Here is a 25,312-nt window from a genome sequence, read left to right on the forward strand (position 1 = left end):
AAAACCGGAAGCAGAATACAGGGGAGGAAAGCAGAACGATCAACCCCTGGCTGCCAAGCTACTGGAAGGTAAAACTAAAGGAGTGACTGTTCGCCACAGCACTCCAGGAAACCTCTTCATGCCTTAGGGACAGGAAAAACACTGACGATGGAGGGAGGGGCTATTTAACCTTTTTGTGCTTACTGTCACCAATTAAAATGGGGAAGCAACCTCCTGTGTTGCTGGCTTTGAGGGGATTAGAGAAAATATAGTCGTGTGCACAAGCCCTTACAAGCATTTGTAATTTTACCCATTTTGAGGTTTAGACAACCCTTGTTACAAAAGAACAAGATGTTACCTATGGTTCTATTACTAAAAATAATCTCTTTTTCTTAATTTGTTTCTGCAATATATTTTCTCTCGACATCAACTGTCCAATTTATTCATTACATACAATGAACCCCCAGAATAAACAAAATCCAGGAATTACTAATAGAAATATACATTTTCAATGCAGAAAAATGAAAGCCATAGTCCTAATATTACAAGTGAGAGGAAACTCAGCCCCCAGTTCAACGGGCACTGTGAATGAAAAGAGAGCTCATTATATTCAAAAGTGCAAATGTAACCGGTGCCTTATCATTACTTTGTATGTGATATACAGTATTCATATGAAAATCTCACCTCTTATTGTGAAGTATCTTGCTGTGGAGTTATAGAAAACCTGGCGTGTGTGAAGAATCACAAAGCTCTTTATGCAATATCCTTAGAAGAGGTTTGTATTTTGCCAATGCATTTCAACAATCTTATCATATTATAGAACGTATTCCAAAATCCATCCTCAAAAGAATTTCCATAACTATTATACCAGATCAAAGTCCTCCATATGGGCAGTATTCTTTTCCAACATCTAATATATTCTCCTTCAAGTCTAATAAAATTCTCTACATATATTTAAATAAGTTATCATGTTTATGTATAAGGCGGACAAGCAGTGGAAAAATAATGTGCGCTGTCAATCCAACTTGAAGATCAATGTATTACACCCTTATGAAGGACTCCGACCCTGGCTGGCCCTCCAAATGTACGATGTGATGTAGCTGCTTATTTCTTAGTCTAATAATAATCTATTTTTATTTCTTTTGATATATACTTATTTACATATAAACATATAGGGGGATTTACCACAAGTTATACGCCACTGCGCAAAACCCTTTTCCGACTGCATGCTGTTTTGCCCTTTTCAAAAGTGATAGAGGAAAAAACAAATTGCCTGCTTTTTGTGTTTGGAGACTTTTTGATTTAAAGAGAATATGTCACCAGACTTCATCTGAGACCAGCATAATGTAGGGTCCCTGATTCCAGCGATGTGTCACTTACTGGGATGCTTTCTGTAGTTTTGATAAAAACACTGCTTTCCCATTTTCAGGTCTACTAATACTCTGAATGCAGCACTCTGTATAACCCCGACCACACCACTGATTGGCACCGTGTACACAAATCTGTCAATCAGTGATAGGACGGGGTTATACTGAGCTCATGAACATGGAGGACTACATGCTAGGAAGTTTAGATCAAAAACTTCGCTCACAGAAATAGAAAGACTATCTGCCAAAACACAGTACAGACCATGCGTCAGCGCTAAAAAATTAGAACTCATACAGAAAAATTACGCAAAAAACATACTTTGGATAAAAAGTAATACTTTTTTATTAGTTATATAATTACAATTTAGGTGCTATAAAGAAAAGTAAGGACAAATAACACACATATGGACAGGCAGAAATAATGACAGCTGGAGAGATCCATTAAGAATAATGTAGAATCAATGGAATCACTGCAAATGAACAATATCATATATTGACACAGAAAAAAACAAAAGTACAACAAAATAAATCCCCAAATAGCAAATGGGGTAATTCTGCAACCAGATATATATTCATATAGCCTCCTGGGCTATGCAGATGAACAAAATAACAGGAAAAAAATTATAGTATTGCCCAGCAAAACAATATATGACAATTAGTAGCTAAGAGCATATAGATTATATGTCTAAAAGGTAATGGCAAAGGCAGCAACCCACTTCACCCAATTAGCCCATATGTACCTGCTACCACTAGTGCATTATTGATCACAGAAAGGAGGTGAAGTGATAAATAAATTAATCAGAAATAGTGATCATTACCTAGCCAAACATGTGCTCTGTCCAAGAACCCCGAAACAGCTGTCTGTGGATGGATACCTGGCCTTGGTATTTCCCTTGTCATATCTTTAAACTTGTCAAAAAGTTGGATATTGACTAAAAGGGCCACTTAATATGGTGGTTATGGTGGTCTCCTAAAGAGTCACCCCTTGGCTGGGCCCTTCCCGGAGGGATATCTGGCTGGTTTCTGTGTTGAGACTCCTAACAGAGGCTCCACGGACCTTTTTGATTTGCAAGAACCCTACGCGCGTTTCGACGTGTAGTCTTTTTCCAAGGGAGAAAGTGATGGTAGAAGTTTATTAACCCTCGAAAACAATAACACAGTGATTTTATCAAAACTGCAGCAATAAGCCCAGTAAGTGATCATATCACTGGGTCAGGGTCTTTGTCTCTACATGCTGATCTCAGATTAGGTGGCAAAAACCTGGTGACAGATTCTCTTTAAAAGCTGCTGTGCAAAGTGGTATGCTCTAACCAATCTGCTGCAGCTCCCTGCCGTTTCGCCTCCACAGCAGGAGTCACACACAAGCGGGCAAAGATAACGCCATAAATCCGCCTTTCTTACTCAAAAGCAAAACGGGAAATGTTCCCAAAACAATTGGGATAGAAGCATAATACTAGAGCAAAAATCCTTAAAATGCTGTAAAATTACATTACATGACAAACTTTTATGTATTCACATGCATTACTCATCTATGTAAAAAAAAAAAAAATATTGTGACTTCAAATTTATGATGTGTGTGGCATGAATGAAAAAAAAAATGCACTAATCAGTATCCATTAACAGAAAGGAATAAAACCAGCATAGGACGATTTAATGTTCTTTTATATTAAAAAGATTTGTTTACATGTGGCATTTTTTATGCTTTGAGCTATGTTTTACTTTTACCTTGACAGCAAAATGAAGGTGATTTCTAACATCTCACTCACACTATGCGTTTTTGTTTTTTTTAAAGATAGGACCTAATTTATTAAAGTGCACGACATTTTGCATCTGTTGGTGTTTTCACACCCATCTTGGGAGATATGGGATGTGATGGGGGTGCGGGACTTCACAGCTTGTCTAATTCATGACGAGTTGTGGCATTTCCTACACCAGAAATCTTACTTCAGGCCATGACTGGAGTGAGATTCCCGGTGTGGCACACAGAGGCACATTCTACTCATCAGATGCTCCGAATTCATTAAGAAGCATGCACTTCTTCATGAATCAGGAGCATCTGACTCCTCCACAACGCCTCATCAAGACTGGCTAAAAATATCGCCAGTCTTGATGAATCAGTGCCATAGCATTTGAAATTTGTCAGCTGTTGTACTGCCATCTCTCCCCACTGAGATCAAAATGGCTTTAGCACCAAAAGCACAAAAAAGTAGCATAATTTTTGCTGCCTTTTCCTCATGCAGAAAAAAAAATGTACCAATAAAGCTATGTCTGATCATATTCTAATAAACCTTTAATCCGGCATCTAAAGCTGCATGCAAAAAAAACCAAACGTTTTTTGAGGAGGCCAAACACCAAGTATAACGGAGAAAACGCTCCTATTAAGTCTAGTATTTGTGGAATTTTTCATATTCCTGGTGTCAGTTTTGAAGTGGGTTTTTTTTCCTGATTTTTTTTTTGCAACCTTTGTTTCAAAGAAGTAACATGCACCTTTTCTCCCACCAGACGATTGTGAAAACCTGAAGTAGAGGAAAAAACACTAAAAAGACTGAAGCCGTGACAGCATTCATATAACAAAAAAAAAAAAAAAAAAAAAGAATAGAAGAGTCTAAGGCTACCAATTTTAATGCCAGCCAGATAAAGCCATACGGCTGAAGGCTGGTATTCTCAGGATGGGGAGCCCCACGTTATGGGGAGCCCCCCAGCCTAACAATATCAGTCAGCAGCCGCCCAGAATTGCCGCATACATTATATGCGACAGTTCTGGGACTGTACCCGGCTCTTCCCGATTTGCCCTGGTGCGTTGGCAAATCGGGGTAATAAGGACTTATTGGCAGCCCATAGCTGCCACTAAATCCTAGATTAATCATGTCAGGCGTCTCCCCGAGATTCCTTCCATGATTAATCTGTAAATTACAGTAAATAAACACACACACCCGAAAAATCCTTTATTAGAAATAAAAAACACAAACACATTCCCTCATTACCAATTTATTAACCCTGACAAAGCCCTCCATGTCCGGCGTAATCCAGCATGCTCCAGCGTCGCATCCAGCTCTGCTGCATGGAGGTGACCGGAGAAGCAGCTCCGGTCACCTCCATGCAGCTAATGAAGACAGCCGCACGATCAGCTGAGCTGTCTCCGAGGTTACCCGCGGCCACCGCTGAATCCAGCGGTGGCCGCGAGTAACCTCAGTGACAGCTCAGCTGATCGCGCTACAGCGTGGAGCCGGCAGAAGCGTGGAGCCGGCAGGAGCGTGGAGCCGGCAGGAGCGTGGAGCCGGCAGGAGCGTGGAGCCGGCAGGAGCGTGGAGGACGGGACTTTCAGCGGCGGCGGCGGTGGCAGTGAGAGGGGTCCATCATCTCCCCTGTGCGTGCACGCTGGGGACCGCGGTACTTCGGGGAACACGTGGAGGACGGGACTATCAGCGGCGGCGGCAGCGAGAGGGGGATGGACGTTGGCAGCTGAAAACATTGATTTTTCCCTCTCGCTGCCGCCGCTGCTGATAGTCCCGTCCTCCACATCATCTCCCCTGTGCGTGCACGCTGGGGACAGTGGTACTTCGGGGAACACGTGGAGGACGGGACTATCAGCGGCGGCAGCAGCGAGAGGGAAAAATCAATGTTTTCAGCTGCCAATGTCCATCCCCCTCTCGCTGCCGCTGCTGATAGTCCCCGTCCTCCACATCATCTCCCCTGGGGACAGCGGTACTTTGGGGAACACATGGAAGACGGGACGGGACCACTTGCCTGACCTCACTTCCTGACAAATCACCTGCGGTTTTGCTAGCAAAAACGCAGGTAAAAGGCAGGTAAAATGCACCACTTTTGATTAGCATGCATTTTTCCTGCGTTTTTGATGCCCTCATTGATTTCAATGGGTGACAAATGTTGACAAAAACGCAGGAAGAATGAACATGCTGCATTTTTTTTGTCACAAACTTTTGACAAAAAAAACGCTGACAAATAAACTGCAATGTGCGCATGACAAATCTGACTTCTCATAGACTTTGCTGGGAAGTCAAATGTTAGAAAGTTCAGCTGACAAAACTGCAGCCAAAAAAGCAGCAAAAAAGCAGCAAAAAAAACATTTGACTTCCCAGCAAAGTCTATGAGAAGTCAGATTTGTCATGCGCACGTTGCAGTTTATTTGTCAGCATTTTTTTTGTCAAAAGTTTGTGACAAAAAAAATGCAGCATGTTCATTCTTCCTGCGTTTTTGTCAACATTTGTCACCCATTGAAATCAATGAGGGCATCAAAAACGCAGGAAAAATGCATGCTAATCAAAAGTGGTGCATTTTACCTGCGTTTTTGGTACTAAAAACGCAGGTGATTTGTCCGGAAGTGAGGTAACAGGCTAGTGGTCCTGTCCCGTCCCGTCCTCCACGTGTTCCCCGAAGTACCGCTGTCCCCAGGGGAGATGATGTGGAGGACAGGACTATCAGCGGCGGCGGCAGCGAGAGGGAAAAATCAATGTTTTCAGCTGCCAATATCCATCCCCCTCTCGCTGCCGCCGCTAATAGTCCCGTCCTCCACATCATCTCCCCTGTGCGTGCACGCTGGAGACAGCGGTACTTCGGGGAACACGTGGAGGACGGGACTATCAGCGGCGGCGGCAGCGAGAGGGGGATGGACATTGGCAGCTGAAAACATTGATTTTTCCCTCTCGCTGCCGCCGCTGATAGTCCCGTCCTCCACGTGTTCCCTGAAATACCGCTGTCCCCAGCGTGCATGCACAGGGGAGATGATGGACCCCTCTCGCTGCCACCGCCGCCACTGATAGTCCCGTCCTCCATGCTCCTGTCAGCTCCACGCAGTAGCGCGATCAGCTGAGCTGTCACTGAGGTTACTCGCGGCCACCGCGGGTAACCTCAGTGACAGCTCAGCTGATCGCGCGGCTGTCTTCAGTTGCTGCGTGGAGCTGACTGGAGCGGCGGTGTCTGCTGCTTCTCCGGTCACCTCCATGCAGCAGAGCTGGAAGCGACGCTGGACCATCCTGGATTACGCCGGACATAGAGGGCTTTGTCGGGCTTATTAAATGGGAGAACGAGGGAATTTGTTAGTGTTTTTTACTTCTAATAAAGGATTTTTTCAGGTGGGTGTTTATTTACTGTAACTTACAGATTAATCATGGAAGGTATCTCGGGGAGACGCTTGACATGATTAATCTATGACTTATTGGCAGCTATGGGCTGCCATTAACTCCTTATTACCCCAATTTGCCAATGCACCAGGGCAAATCGGGAAGAGCCGGGTACTGTCCCAGAACAGCCGCATCTAATGGATGCGGCCATTCTGGGCGGCTGCTGACTGATATTGTTAGGCTGGGGGGCTCCGCATAACGTGGAGCTCCCCATCCAGAGAATACCAGCCTTTAGCCGTATGGCTTTATCTGGCTGGCATTAGAATTGGGAGGGGGGGGGGGGGGGACCGCACGGCAGTTTTTTTAATTATTTATTTATTTCTAATTTTTTTTTTTCAATTCAACAAGCTTTATGGGCTTGTTTGAGCTGAAAAATACATGAAACAATTGTTGACAAAACTGCAGCCAAAAACGCACCAAAAAAAGCACCTACATTTTTTGTGACATTTCCAGGCTCTCTCTGACAAGGTGCAGTTTTGGCTGCAGTTTGTGAACACGAAAAAGAAGCAGCGTGCGCATGTAGCCTTATAAGAGTTTTTGAGAAATCTGTCATGCTTTTTTCAGAGTGTAGCTGTACAAAAAAAATCCTCAATACACACCATCCACAAATTCTGTCCATAAATTCTGAATATTGTGCACTTGTTTTTCACAAAACAAAAAAATCACTAAGTAATCTGGAAACAAAGAAGACAAGAAAGGTGACCACCAATTATGAGAATTTACGAGAAAGTAATTTTTTAATTAAGGTGACAGTGGACCATTTCTGCTTGTATTTTACACTGGAATATGTTTTTGGCAGATTTTTACACTACAAAGTACTAACACTTTTCTATTACTAGAATACAGTCCAAAATGTTTAAAGCACCACTCCAGGATTTTGTTTTTTTTCACCGCTTTAGCTCTAAGTCCCAGCCCCCGGTTTCATACTCACCATTTGGTGTCTTTACCTTTTTTCAGTGTCACTCCAGTCTCACAGCCCCGACTTGTGCCTGTGACTTCTGATTGGCCAGAAGTTAGGTCACTGGCTCTAAATGCAACTCTATGAGAACCAGAACGAGGCGATCATAGAGTTACATTGATTTGTGACCTTTGGCTCCATGAAACACTGGAGCTGCTGGCAGGTCACAATTCGCTGGAGACTGACTGGAATGGCGCCGATAACAGTAGGAGACAGAGGCAGGTGAGTATAATACAGGGCGCAGGGGACTTAGATTTAAAATATCACTCCAGCGATGCAATAAAAAAACAAAAATGTAGTGGTGCTCTAATGTTCTAGCAACTGTCTGGTCAATACTACTGGAGTAAAAGAATTTTACTGGATTAGGAAACTATAGGTGAAAAACCAAAATATGAAAAGAAATCAGTACCGTGTCCTGACGTCCAACTTTAGCTTTTTGAACACTTTGCTCCAGCTGCTTTTTCTTCTGATTTGCTTCCGAAGTCTTATAAATAAATAAATAATAAATAAAAAAAAATGAACATAGTGATGAACATACAAAACTTTTATATACGTATAATGAATGTTTCACCTACAGTTTTTGCTAATAATACACATTTTATTTTCAAATCTGTCTTTAGTATCTGACAATAGATTTTAATGTTATTTCTTCACATGATTATGGATAAAGCCATTAACAGGTAAATTAAAACTGAGAAGCAAATAAAGCAATTCAAAAAACCTAAGACTTGTTGCTGAGAGGGGATAAATTTTACCTAATCACATGAGATTTTGAGAACACTTATTTTTCATATGTTTCTAGTGTAATAAATGAACCTGTTTACAGTTAGGCTATGTGCGCATGTTGCGTTCTGTCCCTGCAGAAATTTCTGCAGCGATTTGAACAGCACACGTGCGCTTCAAATCGCTGCAGAAAGAGTCCGTAATGAAGAAAAAAAAAAAGCCGATTCCATGCGCTCCGACTGCAGCCCCTCCCATAGACAGAGCGGGAGCTGCATGCAGAGCGCAGGAAAGAAGTGACATGTCACTTCTTAGAATGCGTGCTTCAGGCAGCAGCCGAAGCGCTGCGCTCTAAGACACCACGTGCGCACACGTCTCCTGCATAATCTTCATAGATTATGCTGGGGACGCAGGACACATGCAGTTACGCTGCGGTGCAGATCGCAGCGTAACTGCATGCAAATACGCAACGTGCGCACATAGCCATACATCTGTTAAGGCCACTTTCTCGCCGTTCCTGATGATGTGGCATGGTGGAGTCAGACCCTCCTAATTCATGAAGAGTAGTTTGAGTTTGTTTGCACCAGGCTAAGAATATTCTACTAGTCTCTGATTAGTGTAAGATTTCTGGGTTAAGTAACTCCACAGCTCATCATGAATTAGATTATCCATGGCATCAAGCCGTTGATACACCCAAGCTCTGTCCATTTTGGTGTATCGGTGACAAACTGGAGTGAAAAGCAATTTATTCCAGAATTCTGGCAAAATGGCTTTGATGATCGGTGCCATATTCTTTCGATTTGGACACCATAACAATATTTCTGAACATTTGTACCTAATGACATTAAAATATACGATCAGCAAACTGCATTTTATGGAGAAATTACAATGTCTATGTCCCAAGAAAAGTTGATGAAACCCTCTAGAATATGTCAAAACATAAATGTCATGTGGTATCTTGCAACAATAAGCTGCAGATCCAAGTCCGGCAAGTTGTGAGCCAGGTCCACTATGGTTGGTTCAAGCTTACCGTATTTTTCGGACTATAAGACGCACCCTGGTTTTAGAGGAGGAAAATAAAACTTTAAGCAAAAAAATGTGGTCATGACACACTGTTATGGGGCAAGGATCTGCTGCTGACACTGTTATGGGGGTAATGTCCCCAAATTCTCTACTAAGGTACCTCATCCTGGTAATGATCCTCCTGCCTTGTATATGATCCTGCTATAAACTCTCATCCTGCTCATATACCCCTATCCTGCTCATATACCCCTATCCTGCTCATATACCAGCATCCTGCTCATATTCCCCCATCCATCCTGCTCATATACTCCCATCCTGTTCATATACCCCCCATCCATCCTGCTCATATTCCCCCATCCATTCTGCTCATATACTCCCATCCTGTTCATATACCCCATCCTGTTCATATACCCCCATCCTGTTCATATACCCCCATCCTGTTCATATACCCCCATCCTGTTCATATACCCCCATCCTGTTCATATACCCCCATCCTGTTCATATACCCCCATCCTGTTCATATACCCCCATCCTGTTCATATACCCCATCCATCCTGTTCATATACCCCCATCCTGTTCATATACCCCCATCCTGTTCATATAACCCCCATCCATCCTGCTATATGCCCCCATCGTGCTCATATACCATCCTGGTATATGGCATGTATCCTACAGCACAGAGAAAAAAATAAACGTTTATACTCACCTGTTCCTCACTCCCTGCAGCACCGATCATCTTCCATTCTGCGCCACTGACCTGTGTGTGTGGAGCCATTCCCCTGCAGCATCGCGATGTCTTCCTGTCTGTGCCGATCAGCACAGATCAGCTAACCGGCACAGACAGGAAGACATCGCGTGCTGCAGGGGGACGGCGCCACACACGGGGACAGGTGAGTACACTGATTCACTGCACCCCGCGCTGATGATGACGCGCGAGGGGCAGTGAATACAGCCGCACATGATCACTCCAGGCTGTAACTGCCAGGAGTGATCATGCGGACCGGCTCTTTACTATGCGCGCGTCCCTGCTCGTCCTCCCGCCCATCTGTCAGTGTCGGCTTCTGCGCTGAGAAATGGGCGGGAGGATGGGCGTGCATATGTAATGAGCGGGCCCACGTGGTCACAGCAGGCTGCTACAGCCTGCTCGTGCCCCCGATGACCCGCTCCACCGCAGCACCCTCATTCCCGGCCGCAGCCCTATAGCCAGACCATAAGACGCACCCCCAACTTTCCCCCAACATTTGGGGGGGAAAAAGTGCGTCTTATGGTCCGAAAAATACGGTATTTATTCAGAACCTTGCATAACTGCTTGAATGGACCAAGATCTGGGGAATTTGGAGGCCACGTCACCATAATGTTCCTCTTTCATGTTCCTCCAACCATTACTGAACAAGACCGGCAGGGCACGGCGTCCTACTGGAAGAAGCCACTGCCATTAACCGATAGCATTAGCATAAATAAGTGTAATTGGTATGCATCAATGTTAGGTAGGCGTCATAGGTCACAGTGACATCCACATGGGTAGCAGTTCTCAACTTTTCCCAGCAAAATATTGCTGAGGGCTGCACTAACTTTCTTCCCAAGCACAAGCTTCCAGCCATTCACATAATGTAAAAGAACCTTCTCAAGACCACACAACATTCTTCCATTTCTCAATTGTCCAGGTTTTATCCTTATTTATCCATTGTAGATGCTTTCAGGTCTGATAGGGGTTAGAATGGCTACTGTAACCGATCTGCAACTACTTAACATCATATCCAGCTAACTGTGATTAGCTGTGTGTTCTGCCAGTTTCTGCGGTAGTACTGGACCAGACGGGCTAGCCTTCATTCCCCAGGCAAATCAAGGAGACTTTGTCACCCAGGAACTATTTCATCCATTGTCCTTCCTTAGACAACATTTTTGGTGCATACAGAAACTACATACAGGAACAACCAACAGACCTTCAGTTTTACAATTGCTCTGACCTGCTATGTCATATGGTCATTACAACATAACCCTAGCCCTGTTTCTAACACATCAACTTTAAGAAATGACTGTTCATTTGTTACTTAATACCCCACTTGACAGGTGCTATTGTATTGAGATAATTATCTCTTCAGTGGTTTTAATACTACGGCTGACTGGTGTATATACTTACCACATTCAGATATTAATGAATCCCTATGTACAGATACTAAAAAAAAACACAAAACAAAAAAACCATATCTGCCACAGTCATACAGTGAGGCTATGTTTACAAGCAGCGTTATTTTTTTTCCGCAGCCAAAACAAGCATTCTTGACAATGAAAAGGTTGCATGTTTTGGTTTGATTTTGCAGTATTTTTTGGGGGTGGGGATTATGTGGCGCCCCTGCGGCTCCAGTCGCCACAGAGTACTGCACCTTATTTAAGGTGCAGCATTCGCTTCGAGGTAAGGAGAGGGTTAATCACCAGTGTTCCACATTCACACTTTACATGCAGTTAGGTGCCTTCCCACTGGGGGGGATGGCCCAGGGTAGATAGGGGGTGGCCATCACGAAGCATGGGACTTTCCCGGTCACTGAATCCAGCCACCTGGGGGGCGGGTTCGACTTGGGGTAGAAGTAGAAGGAACTTTACACAATAGTCAGTCAGTCTACCCGGGACTTCTTTTCTGGCGACAAGACACTACCACTACCTTCTTCTTCATTCATGGAGCCTGTGGCTTGGAGCGGAAAGCTCAGCCTGGGTTCATCACTATTGGAGGGGCAACTCATAGAAAGGACATTTTCCAAACACCGGTGGCTTCTTCCAACTTATCCGAGGTCAATGGGGCCCATCACAGCAGGTGACCAGTACTTCCCAGGCTAGCGACATTTACTCACAGTCTAACACCTGGAACCCGCATAGACTGTGTCCGCCTGTCATTGCCGGCGCCGTAGCCTTGTGCCTTGGCGCCCGCCATCGCTACTCCCCTCATCATCCTCCCCGGGGCCCACTCCACCTGTGGGGAGCAGAAACACCTTAGCTGCTAGTACCATCCGCCCCAGAGGACAGCAACAGCAGTGACGGATAATTCCCTGTCCGCATACCGCAAGTGGCGTCACCACAACAATCTCCACCATCACCTTTATTTCCACCCATCCTCCTCCGTGTATACCTCAGAGTCACAAAACCGGGCGGGGCCACCCGTGACATCCCCTGATCCTCCCCGACCTAGTGACGAATATCTTCCCCCGACCCCCTGGGGTGCTACAATTACATGTGTGATTTGTTTACAGTAAATGTTTAATAAAGTTCGTTTCCTTCACCAAAAGAGCAAATCGGTTTGCGGTGTTTTCACCACTTTTTCATTGCTTTGTGTGTGCAAAAACATTTAAAAAAAATGAAGAATTATTATGCTGCATATTTACAAAACTGCAATTCTCCCCAAAAATATAAGTGTACATGAGATTTCTGAAAAAACACACCAAAAAAAAAAAAAAAAAAAGAAGCTGGGTGTGATTTCACTTGTTGTGTTATTAAACATGAACTGTACACAAATGACATATATAATCTTCACCAAAAATGCAGAGGAAAAACACAGCAAAACCTGCTTTTTATAAGTAGCTTCTCTACTGCCACAAGAGCAGGTTTTGCTCCAAACAAAACAAAACACACAACAAAAAAAAAGCATTGTGTGAACATAGCCTTATGCTCTTTTCCACACTATACAAAAGAAAGGTAACAATTTTCTAAGCTAGTTGCAACAGAAATTGCCTAAATCCAGAGTCAGCGATTAGCTCCTCCAATGTATAATCAATTTCGAGGAGGCTTGTTATGACTTGCTACAGGCTACAATCACTCCATACATGATTCGAAGCCAGCTGAGAAATCCCTGACTTATGTGACTCTCTCTAGGCTTCTTCCTGTATCTTATGAAGGAATGCAAGAAGTCGTGGACATTAGTTTAGATCATCACTGTAAACCTTCTGTATTTACTCGGCCATTTTCCTGCGGTAACATGAACAGCAGGGAATACAATAGCTTCACTTGGGGAAGAAAACTTGGCAACCACAAAAATATTTCCCTTAACCCCTTAAGGACCGAGCCTATTTGTAAGTGAATGACTGAGCCTTGTTTCTCAAATCTGACCAGTGTTAATTTATGACTTAAAGGGAACCGGTCACTAGAATTTTGCGTTCTAAACCAAAAACTAGCACCAGGGAACCTGTCACCACTTTTTCAAACCTGTCACAGTGTCGTGCACCCAAAGCTTCAGAAAGAGGACGAAGATGGCCGAAAGAGGAGGCGCCGGCACCGGACAACGGAGACGCCCATAAGACCCACAGCGCGACCGTTAGGTAACTATTATAAAGTGTTTTTTTATGTCATACCCCCGGCCTGGACTCTTATATACAGCATGTTAGAATGCTGTATATAAGAGACCGAGGTGGTGGCCGCAGCTTATAGGCCAAAAGTGATGACAGGTTCCATTTAACACTAGAAGTCCCAGAGAGGGGTCATTTGACATTTCTGCCATTAAAACCCTATGGAGCTCGAAATTCCTGGGACTTCTAGTGTTAAGCAGCGCCCGTGCTGCATTCTATAAAGATGTATGTTGTCCCCTGACTCCCACTGTAGACACCACAAACACCTTTATAAAATCTCCCACCATGTTTGTGAATTGTTTGGTCCTGTGACATGGGCGTCCTATTTTACGGTTCTCGTCCCTCCTTTTGGCGCCAATTGCCATCCTTCTTTGATGATTGACGTGGATGATGCCTCTGGCGCCATCCATATAGCTGGGCAAAATTTTGCACTTGCAGCAGAGTGCAAAAGTCCTATTGCGGACAGAGTCAAAAACATGTGCGCCTGCACGAGTTGGCGATTTCTCTGTGCAGGCAAGAGATTTCACCCAATGTTGTGAATGGCGCCGCAGACATCATCTACATCAATCATAAAAGGACGGTGATCATTGCTGAAAGGAGGGATAAGATAAATAGGATGTCCGCAAAATAGGATGTCCATTGGACCAGACCCAATAATTAGAATACATGATGGGAATTTTTATAAAAGTATTTGTGGGGTCTACAGTCGGAGTCAGGAGACAACATGCACTTTTATGGGTGCTGCTTAAGCTGCTAGTTTTGGTTTACAATGCAAAAATCTGGTGACAGGGTCCCGTTAAGAATCAACCAAGGCATGGGAGATCAAAAGAAAATAAAAATAAATAGATGTCTGAAAATTATTACTCTTCTTAAAGGCAACCTGTCATACTGTATAAGCAGTCCAATCTGTAGACAACATGGTATAGAGGAGAAAAAGGGAAACATGATATATCGGTTTGTGTGCAATGATTCAGTATAATTTGTATTTTATTCATTGATATTCCTAGAACTTGTATACATGAGTCCGGTGGGTGGTGCTCTAGTGACTGACAACTATCTTTACATGAATAGTAATGAAGGGAAGCCTGTCCATCATTAAATAGGACCACCTACTGGACTCACAAATGACCAAGGATTGCAATGAATACAATAGAAGATTTAATGGAACTTTTCCTACAAAAATATCTATCAGTCTGACTCCTGCACTTATCTAAATAGTTATAAGAAAAAGTAAGTGAACCCTTTGAAATTCTTGCGTACACTGCAGTTGATCACAATCCATTCAGTTGTGCATACACAACTTATTTGTCCATTTTTAAACAACTGATTTCAGTTGGATTGGTTTTATTTTAAACTTTAAAGTATATGGAAAATGGATCTGTTAATTAGCAATCTGTTCTTTTTTCAATTGTAAAGGATCCGTTTTTTGTTTCAAATGGAAGATAAATAACAATCAGTTAAAGGGAACCGGTCACCACTTTTTTGGCCTATAAGCTGTAGCCACCACCACCGGGCTCTTATATACAGCATTCTAACATACTGTATATAACAGCTCAGGCCGGGGGTATAACTTAAAAAACACTTTATAATACTTACCTAACGGTCGTGCGGTGGGCCAGATGTGCGTCTCCGTTGTCCGGTGCAGGCGTCTCCTGTGTCCGGTGCAGGCGCCTCCTCTTTCGGCCATTTTTGGCCTCTTTCTGAAGCCTGTGTGCATGACGCGGCTACGTCATACACACTCGCCTGTCATGCGCAGGCGCACTACAATACTTTGATCCTCCCTGCTCAGCGCAGATCAAAGTGCGCCTGCTCAGGACCTGAATGCCGGCGAGTGTGGAGGCCGTCGGAGCCGTCATACATCGCGGCTAGAGAAGAAGGAGAACAAAGATGGCCAAAAGAGGCAGCGCCGGCACCGGACAACCATAGACTTCAAGATTAATGGAAAACGGATCCAACTAAAATCAATTACATCTGTTTTGCCCTTGGATTGCTGCTGGATCCGTTCTAACAGATGATACTGGACATGTGAACTTAGCCTAAGAATGTCATAAAGAAGCTTTGACATTAGAATGCATGGATCCTGAGAGGAAATGGGAAGGAAAGAGCTGGCAGGGATCAGATTAGATCACAGCAGCTTAGCAGGGGCTGACCATGCCATCTCATCTCAGACTGCATGGAAGGAGATGTGATCAGGGAGCTGGCTGTTACTAGAAGCCAGGAGCAGGCCAAGCCCCCTGATCTGTGATGTAACGTCCCAGAAAGGAGGGGATGCACTGAGGAACAGATCCACAGTTACATTCAATAGCAGGTACTGTAAAAAGTACAAACTCTATGGATGTTAGCTTTACAGTTTAATAAGGCGTGTACGTTTTAATAGTTTTATTGCCCCAGAGTACCCCTGTAACGCCTTAATGACTTTTGAAGTACATAGAAGTCAAAATTTGTGTCCCTGCATTTAATGAAGACTCACATGACAAAACCGCATCTTTCTCCGCACTTAACAGTTGATTTAATCAGCCATCAAGTGCCTTTAACAACTGCGGGTGGATTGGAGATCTGCTCATGGCTGTTAACCAGTTAAATACAGCTATCAATCTCAGACAGCAGCATTTAAAAAGCGCTGGCAGGGGGCCGCAACATTCCTCCTTCCCATCAGCACGCCCCTCAAATTCTATCTCTGGTGCGGCCTGTGTATGACCTATGGAGCCTCGTTCTGAGAATAAGGGGTACTTTGCACGTTGCGACATCGCTACTGCGATATCGTCGGGGTCAAATCCAAAGTGACGCACATCCGGCGCCGGTAACGACGTTGCAACGTGTACAGCCTAGATGCGCCGATAAACGATCGCAAAAGCGTCGAAAATCGGTGATCTGTGTAGCGTCGGACATTTTCATAATGTCGCACCAATAGGAGATACGATGTTGTTCCTTGCTCCTGCGGCAGCACACATCGCTGTGTGTGAAGCCGCAGGAGCGAGGAACATCTCCTACCTGTGTCCACCGGCAATGCGGAAGGAAGGAGGTGGGCGGGATGTTTACGTCCCGCTCATCTCCGCTTCTATTGGCCGCCTGCCATGTGACGCCGCACGACCCGCCCTCTTAGGAAGGAGGCGGGTTGCCGGCCAGAGCGACGTCGCAGGGCAGGTAAGTCCATGTGAAGCTGCCGTAGCGATAATGTTCGCTACGGCAGCTATCACAAGATATCGCACCTGCGACGGGGGCCGGTACTATCGCGCTCGGCATCGCTAGCATCAGCTAGCAATGTCGCAGTGTGCAAAGTACCCCTAAGGATCCATAGGACTAGATGGACGTCGTGGGACATTACACCATTGGATTACGTTGGAAGGTCAAGGATTTTTTAACTTAATAAATCGGTGAATGAGGGAGTATAGGAGAGTGTTTATGCAAATAAACAATTTTTTCCTGTGTTTTTTTTTTGACATTACACTTACTTGATTACTAATGGGGATGTCTGGTAGACGCCTCTCCATGACAAACCCCTGGGCTTGATGCCAGCTATCAATTTACAGCTCACTTCAACCCTAAAATATTACCCCGATTGCCACTGCACCAGGGCAAACGAGAAGAGCTGGGCAATGCACCAGTTTTGGCACATCTAATGGATGCGCCACTCTGGGGCGTCTGAGGGCTGCTATTTTTAAGCTAGGAAAGGCCAAGTAACCATGGCCTTCCCAACCTGATTATACCAGCCCCCAGCTGTCTGCTTTACCTTGGCTGGTTATCAAAAATAGGGGGGACCCAAAGACAGTTTTTAAATTACTTATTTTTTTTATAAATATATAATTTTAAAAAACTGTGTGGGGTCCCCTCTATTTTTGACAACCAGCCAAGGTAAAACAGACAGCTAAGGGCTGTAGCCCGCAACTGTCTACCTTAGCTGAGCTGGTTATCAAAAAATGGGGGGACTCCCACACTTTTTTTTATTATTAATTCCCTATCCACATTTGTTTGCAGGGCAATTCTTGCTCTCTTACCCCTATTTTGCTTACTTTTTCAGCCCCCTAGCCCTTACGTCGACCATTTTACAGCACCAAAGTTTGGGTCCCCATTGACTTATATAGGGTTCGGGGTCCAGGGTCAAGTCCGGGTACCAAACTGAACTTTTAACTAAAGTTCAATCGAACCTGAACGTCCATGGGTCTGCTCATCCCTAGTCATGAAATCATACATGTGCACTAGATTGCCAAAGTGCAAGGAATCAGCAGTATGAAAAAAGCAGCGCAGAATGCTGGATCAAGGAAAGGGAAGTAACCTAAAGACTAAGAAAAACTCTTTACAGGCATGGTCATTCCTTCTTTTGTGGATTAACAGTTTACTCGTACATGCAGTTTTGTCATACACGTTCCTATTAACTGTTTAGAAGTAGCTGTATCCTTCTCTATCAGTGCTGCATAATACAAATGGATACGATATATTAAAGTGTTCCTGTTCTGTTAGGTTTTGTATATACTAGTGTTTGTTGTTTATTTTCTTAAAGTGGAAAATCCCTTAATTACATGACTAATAATTGACAATTTTTATGTACTAATATTCTGGCTCCTGTTTGGTAAATCTGCACCTGATTTGTTTTTCACAGACTAAATGAAAGGTCAGTAAAATTAAAGTAACACGTGAATTGATGTAATACTGAGGCAAATTATCTGATTTTCTAATGCAATCATAATAAATAGGTCCTCTTTCATTTTGTGTGCAGTCTGTATTATGAAATATGATGACAGATCCGCTTTAACAGTTCTGTAACAGGAACATGTAGCTTTGATGCAACATGCCGAAGTTGTGCACAACTTTGGTAAGGATACTCTGCAATTGTCAGCACCCATACAAATAAACAGATTTGTACATGGGTGGCCATCTTTTCATTCCAGATATCATGCAACGGGACCCACATTTATCATACTAGGTGATATCTTGTGGGTATGTAAAATGTTTGAGATGGCGTGTCTCCTGCTTGCAGCGCTCTGCTGTGAGGGAGGAGGGAGCTGATGGGCTGACATGCTGGGCTGTGACGAGCGGTGAGACAGCGCCCACAGCCCATCACTCACGGACACTGCGGCCGGCCGCGGTGACGTCAGGTTAACAGGAACTTGACGTGACATCAGCGGATTCCCGAGGTCACGGAGCCCGGGGGTCAGGCGAGAGGAACAGCAGACCGCAATAGCGCCTCTCACAGGCACTATTGCCAACGTAAGGTATTTGAGAGAAACATTGTTTCTCAGCATAATATGGATCTACAAAATAAAAAATATGGGTGAACCACCCCTTTTAAGGGAGGGAGAGGCAAATATACTAATGTATTATACAATATAGGGGTCTTTTCTTCTCAATGGTCACCTCCAGGCAGAACAGTAAAAACGTGCACATTGCACATAAATCTGAAGGCATGAAATAGCAGTGTACTAAATTCCTTTTGATTCTAGTAAAATAAAGGCCTTGTGCCTCACTGCTGTCAGCGTATAACTGTCGCTGACAGAAGCCACCTCTGCCTCAGTCTATACCTCCATCTATTGTGCAAATATAAACCAAGCTATGAGCAGTTCATACAAGGAAAGTGCACATGTAAGAAGGCCTAAATGAATAAACACATTTCACTGAAGGAAACGGTTAAAAACAAAGGGCATCAAGACGTTTCCTGTGCATAATACAAGTACATAGCTGTAGGTGCGTGGGGGGCTCAGCGCTTTCCTCAGTATTGTTAACTTAATAAAGCTTCACAGGAAGTGTTCAGAGACCAGAGTTTCTGTGATGAAAAGGTGCCACGGTTTAATGCAACGTTAATTACAAGTCAAAGCAAAGGTTACACATTCTTCTCAGTGGAAGCAGCAGATCTACTCCAAATGAAATCTATGTATATAAAGGAAAGAAAGGGTAGATCCAAAGGGTGTATCCTTATCCAGATGAGATGATTCTCTATATCTTAAAATAGAAATGTCATTCATGTGGATAAAGCATGATAATGTAAGGCTGTATTTACACTGGTGTTTAAGTCCTATATCTCAGCTTTCCACTGCCACAGGCAGAATTGTATTCTCACTATAAAACACATATAAACCTAAAATCTGGTTGCTTAAGTATGTGCGCACGTTGCGTTCTGTCAAGTGCAGAAAAAAAAGCACCCTCTGGCAGACTGGACAACTGTAAATACTACGTTTGACAAAAAAAAAGGCATCCAAAACGCATGCATTTTGGATGCATTTTTGACAGTGCGGTCCCACTCGGCTCTGCTACATCCCCATAGAGCACAGCTGGCTGCGAGACAGAGCCGCACAATCAGAATGAACTTCACCCGACTTCATTGTCATTTCGCGGCTCTGTCTGTGTGCCGCGGCCTGATTTGCGGTCACAGGTGAAGGACTCACCGGTGACCACAAATCCCCTGAGTGACTGAAGTGATCCGTGCGATTAGCGGTGCCGTCACTCACGTTAGCCCGCGGCCAGCTGGAGTCCTCCAGCCGAGACCGCAAATCACCTGAGTGCCGGCACCGCTGATCACTTTAGTCACTCGGGCGACTTGCTGTCACACTTGGAGGATCCAGCGGTGGCCGCGGGTAACCTGAGTGACGTCATCGCTGATAGTGCGACTCACTTTAGAGAGCGGTCGTGGTCTATGGCCGCTCGCTGTCAGCTTCCGATGTAGCAGAACTGAAAAGGGACCTCGTATGCATTATGTCGGACCTGGAAGGATGTTTGGGGAAGCTAAATATAAAGTGGTGAAAGGGGGTGTTTTTTTGTCTTTTATTCCAAATACATGATTTTTTGGGTGTACGTGTTTATTTTCTTTAACTTACAGATTTATCATGGGGGGTGTCTCATAGACGCCTGCCATGATTAACCTAAGACTTAGTGGCAGCTATGGGCTGCCATTAACTCCTTATTACCCCGATTGCCACCGCACCAGGGCAATTAAGAATGAGCCGGGTAGAGTCCTAGGACTGTCGCATCTAATGGATGCGGCAATTAAGGGCGGCTGCTGATATTTTTAGGCTGGGGGGCTCCCCATAACGTGGGGCTTCCCATCCTGAGATTACCATCCTTCAGCCGTGTGGCTTTACCTTGACTGGTATTAAAATTGGGGGAGACCGCACGTCATTTTTTTTTTTTTTAATTATTTATTCATTTATTTTACTGCACGATTTAGACCCGCCCACAGGGTGGCTGTGATTGGTTGCAGTGAGATAGCTGTCACTCAGCGTGGGGGTTCGTCTGAATGCAACCAATCATAGGTGCCAGTGGGCGGGGGAAGCAGTGAATAGGAGATGGAATAATGAGCGGCCGGCATTTACAAAAGCTGGAGAAGCCGCCGGAGCTTTGTGACAGCTGTGCAGCGGTGCTCCGGTGATCGAAGAGTATGGCAATTCAGCTCTGTTACATGCTCACTGACAGCCGATACAGACAGAACCGCACCATGAGAATGAACTCGGATGAACTTCACCCGACTTCATTCTCGTCCTGTGGTTCTGTCTCTGTGTGCTGTCATGAACTCAGATGAACCTCTGAGGTTAGTGCCAGAACACAGGAGTCCGCAGCAGTGACGTCAGAGCTTCATCCGAGTTCACTGTCATCGTGCGGCGTGATTTGCGATCACAAGTGAAGAACTCACCTGTGACCGCAAATCAGCTAAGTGACTGAAGTGAGCACCGTCACTCAGGTTACCCGCGGCCACAGCTGAAGTCTTCCATCTGAGACAGTTGGAGGACTCCAGCTGTAACCGCGGGTAACCTGAATGAAATCACCGCTGCCAGCGCGACTCACTTCAGTTGTTGCGTGGAGCTCACAGTTAGCAGTCGTGCTCTATGGCCGCTCATGTCAGCTTCCGATGTAGCAGAGCTGAAAGCGTCGTGGGACCTCGTGTGGATTACGTCGGACAAGGAGGGGTGTTTGGGTATTAATAAAGTGGTGAAAGAGGGGGGGGGATTTATCTTTTATTTCAAATAAAGGATTATTCGTTGTTTGTGTTTATTTACTTTCACTACAGTTTAGTGATGGGGCGGTGTCTCATAGACGCCTGCCATCACTAAGCTAGGACTTCATGGCAGCTATGGGCTGCCATTAACTCCTTATTATCGAGATTGCCACCGCAGCAGGGCAATCGGGATGAGCCGAATAGATCCCCCGGACTGTCGCATCTAATGGATGCGGCATTTCCGGGAGGCTGCTGGCTGACATTTTTAGGCTGGGAGGCTCCCCATAACGTGGGGCTCCCCCATCCTGAGAATACCAGCCCTCAGCCATGTGGCTTTACCTTGACTGGTATCAAAATTGGGGGGAACGTACGCCATTTAAATTATTTACTAATTTATTTTACTGCACGATATAGACCCGCCCACCGGCGGCTGTGATTGGTTGCAGTGAGACAGCTGTCACTCAGTGTGGGGGCACGTCTGACTGCAACCAAACAAAGCCGCTGATGGGCAGTGAATACGAGATGGAATAATGAGCGGCCGGCATTTTCAAAAGCAGAGAAGCCGCCGGAGCAGTGTGACAGCTGTGGAGCGCCACGTCGGTGATCGGTGAATATGAGAGAGGGGGTGAGAGAGAGAGACTGACCGACAGACAGAAACTGACATTGACAGAGAGAAAGACCGAAAGACCTGTGTTTTGTCAAAAAACAGCTAAACATTTTGGTTGCGTTTTGACACACCTCATTCATATCAATGGGTAGAAAATGCAACCAAAATGCACAAAAGAAGTGACATGCTGCTTTTTTAAACGCATCGATTTTGTCAAATATTTGGCATCCAAAACGCTGCGTTTAAAAATGCAATGTGCGCATGGAATTTGCTGACTTCTCATAGACTTTGCTGGGGAAGTAGAACGCATGCATTTACACTGCTGTTTTAAACACTGCGTAAACGTGGGAAAAAACACAACGTGCGCACATTGCCTAAAAGTTCTATAATATTTTACATAAACCCCTTTACGACCCATGACGTGCCATGTACGCCATGAGCCGTATCCCTGCCTTTGATGCGAGCTTGCATCTTTCTCTACAGAGGATGGTTGGTTCTTTCAGCCTTCTTCTGCTTCTAACAGCGCTGTTGAATGACGCTGTCAATCTGTGATAGAGACTCTTAACGCGAGCTGGCAGGGATGCGCTCTTCTGAGCTGTGAACGGAATCACAGGATGCCAATAAGTTGACATGACAGCTAGGGGTCTAGTGATTAGAGTTGAGCGCGGTTCGAGTGATTTTGGGGGCTGTTCTAGATCGAACTAGAACTCGAGCTTTTTGCTAAAAGCGCGATAGTTCTAGTTACGTTCGAGAACGGTTCTAGCAGCAAAAAAAAACAGCTAATTCCTAGCTGGCTTTCCGCTGTAATAGTGCAAGTCACTCTGTGACTCACACTATTATGACATTTCAGTGTATAGTGTGCGGGAACAGCGCATTCAGATCACTGCTGTATGTATAATGGCGATCGCCATTTTTTTTTTTTTCCTTGTCTTCCTTCCCTAAGCGCGCGCGTTTAGTGGGGCGGGCCAGCATGTCAGCCAATCCCAGACACACACACAGCTAAGTGGACTTTTAGCCAGAGAAGCAACGGCATGTGTGATAGGATGTCCATGTCGCATGTCCCTGCATTATAAAACAGGACATTTTCCTCCAGCACGCCATTATCTGCCTTCTGCGTCCTTGGTGTCAGACATCACTGGCGCAGCTCCTATCGCCGATACTGCTGTATACGCTCCATACACAGCGCTGGACAGCTTAGGGATAGCACTTTCTATCAGTCCTGTTAAGGGATCATACCGGCAGGGTCAGAGCCATAGGTGACAGAGTTTAAAACAGAGTTTAACAGCTACACAAGATGACAGCGTCTGTGTAGCTAAGGTCAGGGATTTCCTCGCTGCATTTCCCCATTAGGAGGGATAGAAAGGCAGGTTTCCTTTCCTCTACCCAGAGACCCACAACCCTGCCACTGTACCCTCCTGCCCTTTGCACACCCCAACTCATTGTAACTAAGCCATTATACTAGCAAACACTGAGTGAACCTAGTGGCATCCTAAACGTGGCTATTGGACTTCTGTATAGTCCCACTAGTGCAAAGATATTTGCAGCACGTCTGCCTGCATTGCACACTCAAACTCATTGTTACTAAGCCATTATACTAGCAATTTATGCTGCCAGTTTAAGGGCCGTAGTTGCATTGTCAGGGATATTTATTCTTTATTATTCTGCTGTTAATAAAGCTAGACCACCGCTGCAATCTACACCACCTCTCAATTTTTACTACCACATTTTCAGTGCACAATCTTGTCGCAATCAACATGAGTGGCAAAATGACAGATGCTGGTGGAAAGGGGAAGAGGCGTGGTGGAAAAGGAAAAAAAGGGTTTGTCCGTGGGGAAGGTGGCAAAGCTCCATTAACATCTGCTGAAGATAGACCATCTACCAGCAAAAGTAAGATGTCTACTACTTACCGTGGACAATCCGATGTGCTCCCTTTTTTACGGACACAAACAACAGGAACAAAGGTAGATGATGGCCAAAAAAGGAAAATGCTTGAATGGATCTCAAGTGGTCCAACAAGTGCCCTCTCAGCCACCTCAAGTACCGCATCCAAAAAACACCAGTCCTCTGAGTTGTCATCCCAATCAAACTTGCTTTCTCCCAGCTCTGAAGTCTCCATCAGCCCTGCACAGTATGGTGGAACTGAGATGGCTGAGTCTGCAGAGCTGTTCAGTCACACTATAGCCTGGGAATCAGAGGTCTGCTCCCAAGCTACAGTGAGTACAGACCAGGAAATGGTCTGCAGTGATGCCCAGAACCTTTGTGACTCTGATTCAGGCCGTGAGGACCAAGTTTCTGAGCATAATGTTGACCCTTTGTCACAAACTGTAACACCTGTGGTTATAGACAATGAGGAACATACTGATGACGATGAGACGCAGATACCAGATTGGGATGACAACTTAAATATTCGGTCAGGGCAAGAAGAGGCTCGGTCTGAGGGTGAGGGGAGTGCAAACACAACAATTGATGAGGAAGTTCTAGATCCCACCTACTGTCAACCCACAGTCAGGCCCTCGAGGAGGTCAACAGAGACGGTGGAGGAGGATGCAACTGACGATGAAGTTACCTTGCACCTTCCTGGACAGAGTAGGAGTACTGGTAGCACGTCTACAACTGCATCCTCAGCCACCACTGTGACTCTGAGCACTAGTCGGGGTGGATCAGCAGGTCGCATGCCCTCTAAGCCTTGCCTAGCCTGGTCCTTTTTTGACATAGCAAAAGATCGCCCAAATTATGTGATCTGTAAAATTTGTCGTGATTCTGTTAGTAGAGGTCAAAACCTCAGCAGTTTGACAACTTCTTCCATGAATCGTCACATGAATAAATATCATAGGTCCCAGTGGGAAGCTCACCGTGCTGCAATGCGGCCTAGCGGAGCGAACCATCCACGGCCTGCCCCTTCCAGTGCATCCGCGCGCTCTTCATCTTCTAGGACTGTGGGGACAGCTGTCACACCTGGTTTTCCACGCACAACTTCCACCACTGTAACCGCAACAGGCAGTTTGCTTGGTAGGTCGTCAGTTGGTTTGGAAGGGGAAACAAGTGCGTGTGTACAGCTCTCTCAGACATAGATAGCACCAACGTTGGATGAAGGCAACATCATGTCTACGCCTGCACTTTCCTCACAAACCTGCATTTTTCCAGGGACACCCTACTCAACACCGTCTACACACAGCAGCCAGATCTCTGTCCCTCAGATGTGGACAAATAAAAGGCCATTTCCTGCGACCCATGACAAAGCTAAGAGGTTGACTTTATCCCTCTG

General features: G+C 45.0%; 1 protein-coding gene across 1 annotated transcript in view; it reads right to left on the bottom strand.

The window, feature by feature from the left end:
- MND1 (meiotic nuclear divisions 1) overlaps nt 1–25,312 on the bottom strand; it is a 202,514-nt gene that overhangs the window by 39,261 nt on the left and 137,941 nt on the right. The window contains exon 5 of the mRNA XM_075335534.1: nt 7,855–7,929. Coding sequence (XP_075191649.1) covers nt 7,855–7,929 — 75 coding nt within the window. The remainder of the gene's footprint in view (nt 1–7,854; nt 7,930–25,312) is intronic.

The sequence above is a fragment of the Anomaloglossus baeobatrachus genome, chromosome 1, assembly GCF_048569485.1.
Source record: "Anomaloglossus baeobatrachus isolate aAnoBae1 chromosome 1, aAnoBae1.hap1, whole genome shotgun sequence".
NCBI lineage: Eukaryota > Metazoa > Chordata > Amphibia > Anura > Aromobatidae > Anomaloglossus > Anomaloglossus baeobatrachus.